The sequence below is a fragment of the Sinocyclocheilus rhinocerous genome, unplaced genomic scaffold (assembly GCF_001515625.1).
Source record: "Sinocyclocheilus rhinocerous isolate Xijiao unplaced genomic scaffold, SAMN03320098_v1.1 scaffold3914, whole genome shotgun sequence".
Taxonomy (NCBI): domain Eukaryota; kingdom Metazoa; phylum Chordata; class Actinopteri; order Cypriniformes; family Cyprinidae; genus Sinocyclocheilus; species Sinocyclocheilus rhinocerous.
The window spans coordinates 1-8,977 of NW_015639765.1; the positions used below are offsets into that span (position 1 = coordinate 1).

An 8,977-nucleotide genomic window follows, 5' to 3' on the forward strand; every position below is an offset into this window, starting at 1 on the left:
AATATGGTATGGGGTAATGTTCCTCCATGGATATTTCCAGTTCCCGATGTAGACTTGCAACTTTTAGAACTAAAGAAAGAATGGACTGAAAGGAACGCTGATAATATTGGATATTTGGTTCAGGAATATGTTAAGCAGAACTACTATCAGTATATACCAATATTCACTGATGGATCTAAAGATTCAAGGAATGATCATGTAGGAGTAGGAGTGTACATACCAGAGTTTGATGTAACCATATGCAAAAGAATTAATGACAAATTATCTGTATTTACAGCTGAAGTAGTAGCCATAATTTTAGGATTAAAATGGGTAGAAAAAGTAAAACCTCAAAGAGTTATTATCTGTTCGGACTCTGTTGCAGCTCTTAATAGTTTGAATTCAACTGAAACAATAAGAGAGGATTTATATAAAGAGATATCCATGATAATGTTAAATATAGAGAGAATTGGAATTAATCTTCAGTTTTGTTGGGTTCCAGCTCATACTGGCGTGGAGGGCAATGAGATAGCAGATTTGACTGCAAAGAATGCACTGAAATTAAAGGACGAGGAAATAATGAAAGTCCCATTTGGTAAAGGTGAGGCCAAATCATTAATTAAAACAAAAGTGAGAGAATCATGGCAGAAAAAGTGGGACATAGATAACAAAGGGCGATATTATTATAATATTCAGAAATCGATTAACGTCAAGGCTTTTAAAGGGAAATGCAGAAGAGAAGAAGTGATTATATCAAGATTAAGACTTGGAAGACTTGGACTAAAATCAACCCTGTTTTTAATGGGAAAATGCATATCAGATAATTGTGATGACTGTAATGACTGTAATGTAATATTTCTTTTAAAATTATAATACATTATTATTAGGATAAATTATAATAAATGTAACAATCATTATTTTGTTCATGTTTGCTTCCTTTGGTACTCTTATGACATCTGCCATGCAGGTGCATCGTTGGTGAAACCCCTGCCTATAAACCTAACTGATCAAAGTGTCACTGGTCCTGACCTCTTCTCTAAACTTGTACCCATGGCAACTCATGAGGCCTCATCCCTTTATAGGTCAGCTGGTGCATCAGTAACATGCTTTACTTGTTATTTTAATGTTTAAAATCTATGTGGAAAGTTCATATTTGTAACTGTTATGTCTTTTTCTTCCCTTTTTCTCTCTCTTAGTGAGGAGAAGGCAAAGTTACTTAGGGACAGTGTGGCTAAAATAGAGGATAAAAACCAAATCCTTGAGTAAGTTACTCAAAAACAAATACTGACTAATACAGGATATTCTGTCATCATTTACTCACCCTTAAAAAAAAAGTATTTCAGGTTTCCAGGAATGATGAGCAAATAATGATAGAATTTCCTATTTTCGGTGAACTAACCCCTAAGCAAATCTGCCCTGTGTATCTATAGGCTTGTACAGTAGCTGAAATGTTTTCCTCTTTTCTCTCGTACTCTGTGCAGGAAATTTATGGAGTCTCTAAGCAGTGACTCTGTGTATAAAATAGACATGTTTAAATCTCTGCCTGACGCTCTGTTGGAAAAATGTGCATTTCTCAGTGTACGACCAGACACTGTCAAGAACCTCGTTCGGGCCATGCAAGGTGAGAGTGAACACACACGCACAAACTTAAAATTAGGACAAAAACATGAATTTTGTGATAATTAAATGTGCATTCTGACATTTAGCAGTATGTTTCTTTTTTTTAATCAGTCAGTTCAACATTAAAACTAAGAATTCTAATATGTAGTTTGTAAACTGTTGTGTCTTTGATAATTCTGAACAAATACCCAACAAATTCCTATTATCTACTATTGTTGTTTGATTTATTTATTTTTTTTGATGGATTTGATGACATCCAATTATGTGTGTTACCCTCCTTGTGAAGGGTGTCAATTATTGTCTTCTGGACAACTGTCAGGTCAGCAGTCTTCCCCATGATTGTGTAGCCTAGTGAACCAAACTGAGAGACCATTTTGAAGGCTCAGGAAACCTTTGCAGGTGTTTTGAGTTGATTAGCTGATTGGCATGTCACCATATTCTAATTTGTTGAGATAGTGAATTGGTGGGTTTTTGTTAAATGTGAGCCAAAATCATCACAATTAAAAGAACCAAAGATTTAAACTACTTCAGTCTGTGTGCATTGAATTTATTTAATACACGAGTTTCACAATTTGAGTTGAATTACTGAAATAAATGAACTTTACCACAACATTCTAATTTATTGAGATGCACCTGTACATGCCATAAAATAAAAAGATAACATGAAAATATGTATATAAAATACCAAAAAACATGGTTATTGGTTACTATAGTTAAACCATGGTAAAAACAACATGTTTTGCTACACTAACCTTAGTTTAACCATGGTATTTGTAGTAAAACTGTGGTTATAGACTACAATTAGTAATAAAAACGCCAAAAAAAAAAAGTGCTTATCATTACCCATTTTACTCTTAGTAATTTAATAATTTAATAAATTTCATAATTTAAAAGTTTAGTTCAGAAGTATCGAATCGGTATCGATATCGACGATACTGCCTTGAAAAATATCGGTATCGTATCGAAAACAAAATAAGTGGTATCGCCCATCCCTACTTATTGGCGACTCGCGTGCGTACATCGCCACCTATAGGGCTGCTCAATTATATTTAACAAAGAGGGACTCTCAAACTGGGAGAAAAGACAAAAATTATAAAAAATTATATGACTGTTATATTTTGATAACGCCATTGCTTTGAATATAGTATAGTAAAATACAAACACCACATTATATGAAAACCCCATCTTTTTTGATGTTTAATGCTAATGCAATGTGTCATTATATAAATGTACATAATGTAAAAAAAAAAAGAAGAAAATAAATAAACTTTTCTCTCAATAATTAAATTCTTACTCGTGTGCCAAGCCCGCGAAACCGCGCGCACACAGCCCGACTCCCCTTTGAGTGACATCCCCAGCAGTGCGTTTTCCTCAGGTAAATTAATTTTTTACTTAACCAATTTAGTTAAATTACTTTTTACAAGTACAGGCCGACAATAAAAGTAAATTACATTTAAAACTATAAAGAAAGAAAGTAATACAATTTAATTATAATAAGTTATTATAATAACAAACAGTCTGAGGGAATAGTTCGTTTTTCTTAAGGAAATAACAACTAAAATAAATCGCGGCCGTTTTCATTCGTGAAACCCATTAAATTGTAATAAAAATTGGACTGTCTTTTCCGGTAAATGTGTGGTACATTTACCGGAAAAGACACACAGACAACGACTTTCCCTCATCAGCGCCGTTAAACGCCGTTAATTGCTGTTACATCACTGTGACATCATTGCCAATGGAGCCAATCCGCTCAGTTTGAGAGACGCTCTTTCGTTTCAGAGTTATCTGTCATGTTAACATTACTTAAAAAGAGACCACTTAATATCTTCATTATTCATATTTGTACAGAAAGTAGTGCGTTAATTGTCACAGGGTTGACTGCGAGCGCGTGAGCTCCCTCTCTCTCCCTCTCTCATGGCGCATGCACCTAGAGAGAGGGAGAGACAGTGTTTTCCCATTTTAACATTAAAATACACAAGGCAATTAGCACTGAAAGAAGCAGAAATATGTATTAAGCAGATCGTTTTGTGTTAAAATCGCTCACTTTTAAACACCGTCACAAAAGTTACTTTGTGGCAAGGAATAAAGGAAACTTTTTTGTTTGTTTGTCACAGCGTAACCGACGAAGTAGTCGTAGTCGTAGACGTAGTCCACGACGAAAGGTAAGTTGTCACGATTTGGTACATATGTTTCACTTACGTTGCGGGTATTTAAAGCCCGACTTATTTAGAACAAACTAGTATTTATTTATTTTTAATAAAATATATTCATATGGCAAAAATAGTATAGCAAAAGTAGACTTGTGTGCATGGCAAAATAACCCAATAATAGTGTATAATATCTCTAATTGGCTGAAAGCCCTTAGCAACACTCAGATTAATCTCTGATTGGTTTGCGCAGGAGATACTGATCTGAAGATTAACCTGTTGAACGTTTGATTTCAAATTGTCTGTAAACGCGGCGATTTTATTTTTTATCATAGATGTACTCTCACAATCAACGGTAAGTTTATCATCTACTGGTCCTATTTTATATCAATAAATACATTTCTATAAAGTTCTTAAGCGTCATCAATTGTCAAAGGTTTTTCACGTGTTCATGCACGTGTTATGGGCCATTTGTAACGGTCCGTGTTCTTTAATTTTATACTGATTCTGTTTGGCTTTTAATTACAGAACATTCTCTGCTTTTCATACCTCAGCACTTTTATTTATGTGCGCCGGCGCATGTTTAAGAGTCTCTGCAATTAAACTTTCTATCTCCTTCTCCCCAAGACCAGCTTTCCATTTCATGACCGCATCTGGAATTAAACAGAAGTCACAGCCGTTACAGTATGTAAGTACCATAACGTTGTTCATGCTTGTTTTATCAGTGTGTTTATTCATATGTTCAATTGTGTATAAATTAGATATAAATGTCAAGTGTATAATTTAAATACAATGTATACACATAATTTAATTAATCATACTATTTTGTCATACTATAAAAATCATACTAATTAAAGTATCTTTACAGATGTGGACGCATATAGGTAGCGAAATTCAATTTAATATGCAAAATGGCAATGCAATATTCAAAATGGCAAGGCAATATTCAAAATGGCATTGTATTTCTGTATTTAAATTGACATTTTCCATTACCCATACGTGCAAAGTTTGGTGCAAAAGGAAAATGCACATCTGAATATTTGGGTTGAAGTGTTCTGGAACAGTTTTGTAAATACAACTTAACCACTGATTTCTAGTCATGTCCATTTTTGGAAAGCCAAACAAAGTAGTTTCGCTTTCACAACGAAACACAGCGTCACACACGGCGGCCTGGAGTGAGCAGAGGCGGCGGGCTTGAGAACGGCGCGGTCAGCGAATTCGACGAAGGATTGCGGCAACCACATGTGACGACCCCGGGCTGGACTCTGCTTGAAACACACAGCGTCTCGACATGGCGGCATCAATACTACAGCGAGAATAAAGTTATGCCTTCTTTCTTTGTGTGAACATTTGGGCGGCGTTATGCAAATCTTCCCACATCGTGACGTAGACATGTGGGGGCGTGTTAGAACGAGCTGTTTTAGGTAGGCATGGTTGACTCTTAACTTTTATAAAGAATATCTCTTTGGATTTGAGACTTTAGTCTTTGCAACTTTACAGATCTTCTTTATGCACCTTGTAACACTTCAAAGAGAAATGAAAAATTTTAATTGCATCATATGACCCCTTTAAAAAAAACACAGAAGCAGCACCGAAACGGCTCGCTGTGAACAGAGCTGTTTTTGACATAGTAAAAAAGGGTGTTGTTTTACACGAAAATTGAGGAATTTTAACCAAATTATGTTACTGACATTTCATGAAGACTCTAAAGAATCATACCAACTTGTGAAAAATGGGAATCCGATGTCCCCTTTAAATCAGCACACACAAAGTGATTTTAGGTGAACAATGTTACGGTTTATCACTAAACTCACTAAACTGCGTTCTCAAAACTCTGGCAATTTGATAATACCTAGAATATCAAAATCAACTGTGGGCGGCAGATCCTTTTCCTATTTAGCGCCCAAACTCTGGAATAACCTACCTAACATTGTTCGGGAGGCAGACACACTCTTGCAGTTTAAATCTAGATTAAAGACCCATCTCTTTAACCTGGCTTACACATAACACAAACACATTTCTAATATTCAAATCCGTTAAAGGATTGTTAGGCTGCATTAATTAGGACAACCCGAACCGGGAACACTTCCCATAACACCCGATGTACTTGCTACATCGTTAGAAGAATGGCATCTACACTAATAGTCTGTTTCTCTCTTATTCCGAGGTCACCGTAGCCACCAGATCCAGTCTGTATCCAGATCAGATGGTCACCGCTGCCACCAGATCCAGTCTGTATCCAGATCAGATGGTCACTGCAGTCACCCGGATCCAGTACATATTCAGACCAGATGGTGGATCAGCACCTAGAAAGGACCTCTACAGCCCTGAAAGACAGCGGAGACCAGGACAACTAGATGAGCCCCAGATACAGATCCCCTGTAAAGACCTTGTCTCAGACGACCACCGGGACAAGACCACAGGAACCAGATGAGTCCTCTGCACAATGTGACTTTGCTGCAGCCTGAAATTGAACTGCTGGTTTTGTCAGAGGAGAACTGGCCCCCCGACTGAGCCTGGTTTCTCCCAAGGTTTTTTCTCCATTCTGTCACCGATGGAGTTTTGGTTCCTTGCCGCTGTCGCCTCTGGCTTGCTTAGTTGGGGACACTTCATTTCCAGCGATATCGTTGACTTGATTGCAAATGATTGCAAAGATACTATTTAAACTGAACTGAGCTGGATGATGACATCACTGAATTCAATGATGAACTGCCTTTAACTGAAAAATTTGTGTTTACTATTGTCATTTTGCATTATTGACACTATTTTCCTAATTAATGCGGTTCAGTTGCTTTGACACAATCTGTATCGTTAAAAGCGCTATATAAATAAAGGTGACTTAAACATTAATGAAATCAATACTTCAAGAACTCAAGGTTGATAGTGAAACTTTTATTAATACACAAAACATGAACTTAGCGCTTGCCACCAACACGAGGAGCGTTGACCTTCATGGGCTTGGCAATTTTCTGTTTGGATGCAGCTTTAACAGGGGCCTAAAAACAACACAAACATGTTACTGACTATATGAAAGACATTCAAACACGAGGATTTATATTTGGTTTGCAATCATGTGTAGGACTATAAATGACACTGAGCACCCATTATTAAAAGGGTACTAGATGTAGACTTAGTCCTTCTACTCTATGCCACCTTATGACACAGAAGCGACAGAATCAGTCACACTGCAACGCCTCAAGGGGCAAAGAACAATCACACCTAGCTCATAGACTTATGGTTTTGAGTTTTTGTACAAACTCTCATCTTACCTTGGCGCTCTGGGTGGGTTGTTTCTTAGTCGCCTGCTTCGCTTTCTTGGCCTCCTTTGCAGCTCTGAAAGACCAGATCAAAAATACAGTTAGAAAGGAAATGTTCAGTTTTTGTTGCACCTGTCTCAATGTGTTAACCAGTTACAACTAGGGATGTGCGCGACGACTAATTTGACTGTCGTTTAAACGAAAGTTTTGTATCCGACTAGTCTAAAAGCAAGAAACCCCCCAAAAGATGGTAAGAAAAAAAAACCTCTGTGCGTGTGTGTAGCATAGCCTATATAAAAGCCTATATTTGAAATACTTAATCTATGAATCACACTGTCAAATCCCTCAATGAATTCCGCTTGCCGCACACTTGCCTCGCGTTATCATTTCATTTTAGAATCAGAATCAGAATCAGAAGAGCTTTATTACCAAGTATGTTTACACACACAAGGAAAAATTCCTGCACTTGAAAAAACGCGCTCGGCAGGAACTGAAGTCGATAATGCAGAGATAACGAAAAACAAGCCGACAGAGTTTCAGAAAGTGCCTGGACATCCCGCACCACCACCGAAGTGGGTGTTTGTTAGAGGAATAGACGGCGCAGATGGGATCGCAGCACCGGCAGGTTGTAGTGAATGACGTGATTGACATTTGCTGGCTTTGGCCAGCCTCTAAGCTAACGCCTACGTGCCTGTATTGAATATGATTACGCATCGCTCCAGTAGAGTTATTGTAAGACAATTTGACATTACACAGTTTACACAAAACTTTTCCGTTTCCTTCTAATTCAAAATAATCCCACACCTTCTCGTCTTTCGCATGGTCATTTTTGAACCCGCCGCAACTGACACGAAGAAAACGCATGTGAGGTCTGAGGTAAAAATGTAGTTTTCCGCCCAGATAAACATTTAAAAACAATGTATTATTTTTCAAACGTTTTATTTTAACTTATTTAAAATGTTTTAAATGCAATGTTAAAATGATGGTAATGTGAATGATAAAATCCTGTGTTTGTTTTTCTTTTCTTTTTTCTGTCGTGTAATCGACTATTGTTTTCAGTGTCGACTAGTAGGAGCTGTTCCGTTTAGTCGACTAGACCCGCACATCCCTAGTTACAACCCTGTTTAAGACAAATAATTTTAAGAATTGTAGGTCTTCTAAAATAAATTTAATAACTTAATTTAATAATAATCTACAGCCAAAAACCATAACACTTTTGTGACTTATTCATATATGACCCCACAATGACGTCTGAAGAGTGTTACAAAATCAACTTGAAATGAACAGATATTACATTTGAAAAATCTTTAAAGTGAATTAAAAGCATTAAGGTCATTGTACCGAAAAGGTTTAGGAACAAAAAAAATTGTACCCTGGAGGTCCAGGGTCCTCAAAGAAAGGAAGGGCACAGAAAAATTGAGGTGATCACCTGATGGCCTGCTCCCTCTGCGCTTTACGCACTTCAGGCTTCTGGTTCCTCTTGGCCAGAATCTCAGCCAGTGAGGCACCAGTGATGGCCCGCTGGAACTTCACTGCACGACGGGAGCGCTTCTTAGCCACCTCTTCCTAAAAGAGCAAAAAGACATTGGAAAATTCCTAATTCAATTTAATGTGATTTATGAGTGATGTAAATGACTGCTGCACTTGTGATAGCGTGCATGTTAACAGAGGAAAAGAAAGAGCAGAGAGCCCCTCCCCATGCACTCTCTTTGTCTTCAAACTAACCACTCTTTCCTCTCCCTCCCTCGGACATATTAATAAAAATCAACTAACATGATGGTTAAAGGTCGGAAGAGCGAATCCTTGTTTCATGTGGTGCATTCGGATAATTTTTTTTCCTGAATTACCGCTGGGTGTGAATTACGCTCAAAAAACCTTATCTTCTCCAAAAAGCATTCCACACACGCAGCTGACAAACCACTTAAAAAAAAAAAAAAAAAAAAAAATCCTATCCAGGGATGAAGTGTTTTCGGG

The 8,977-nt window shown here is 37.3% G+C and overlaps 2 protein-coding genes across 2 annotated transcripts in view; one reads left to right on the plus strand and one right to left on the minus strand.

The window, feature by feature from the left end:
* The first annotated feature begins 921 nt into the window (after positions 1–921).
* Positions 922–4,409, plus strand: LOC107751662 (tyrosine-protein phosphatase non-receptor type 23-like). Its single transcript, XM_016567404.1, has 6 exons — positions 922–1,061; positions 1,176–1,241; positions 1,461–1,600; positions 1,686–1,687; positions 3,714–3,761; positions 4,374–4,409. Exons 1-6 carry the CDS (start codon positions 1,030–1,032, stop codon positions 4,407–4,409), a joined length of 324 nt encoding a protein of 107 aa, XP_016422890.1. The 5' UTR covers positions 922–1,029.
* A 2,208-nt stretch (positions 4,410–6,617) lies between these two features.
* Positions 6,618–8,977, minus strand: part of LOC107751658 (60S ribosomal protein L24-like) — a 5,014-nt gene continuing 2,654 nt past the window's right edge. Inside the window, exons 4-6 of the mRNA XM_016567401.1 lie at positions 8,433–8,569; positions 7,016–7,079; positions 6,618–6,742 (exon numbers count right to left, since the gene is read on the minus strand). Coding sequence (XP_016422887.1) covers positions 6,662–6,742; positions 7,016–7,079; positions 8,433–8,569 — 282 coding nt within the window. The 3' untranslated portion in view covers positions 6,618–6,661. The remainder of the gene's footprint in view (positions 6,743–7,015; positions 7,080–8,432; positions 8,570–8,977) is intronic.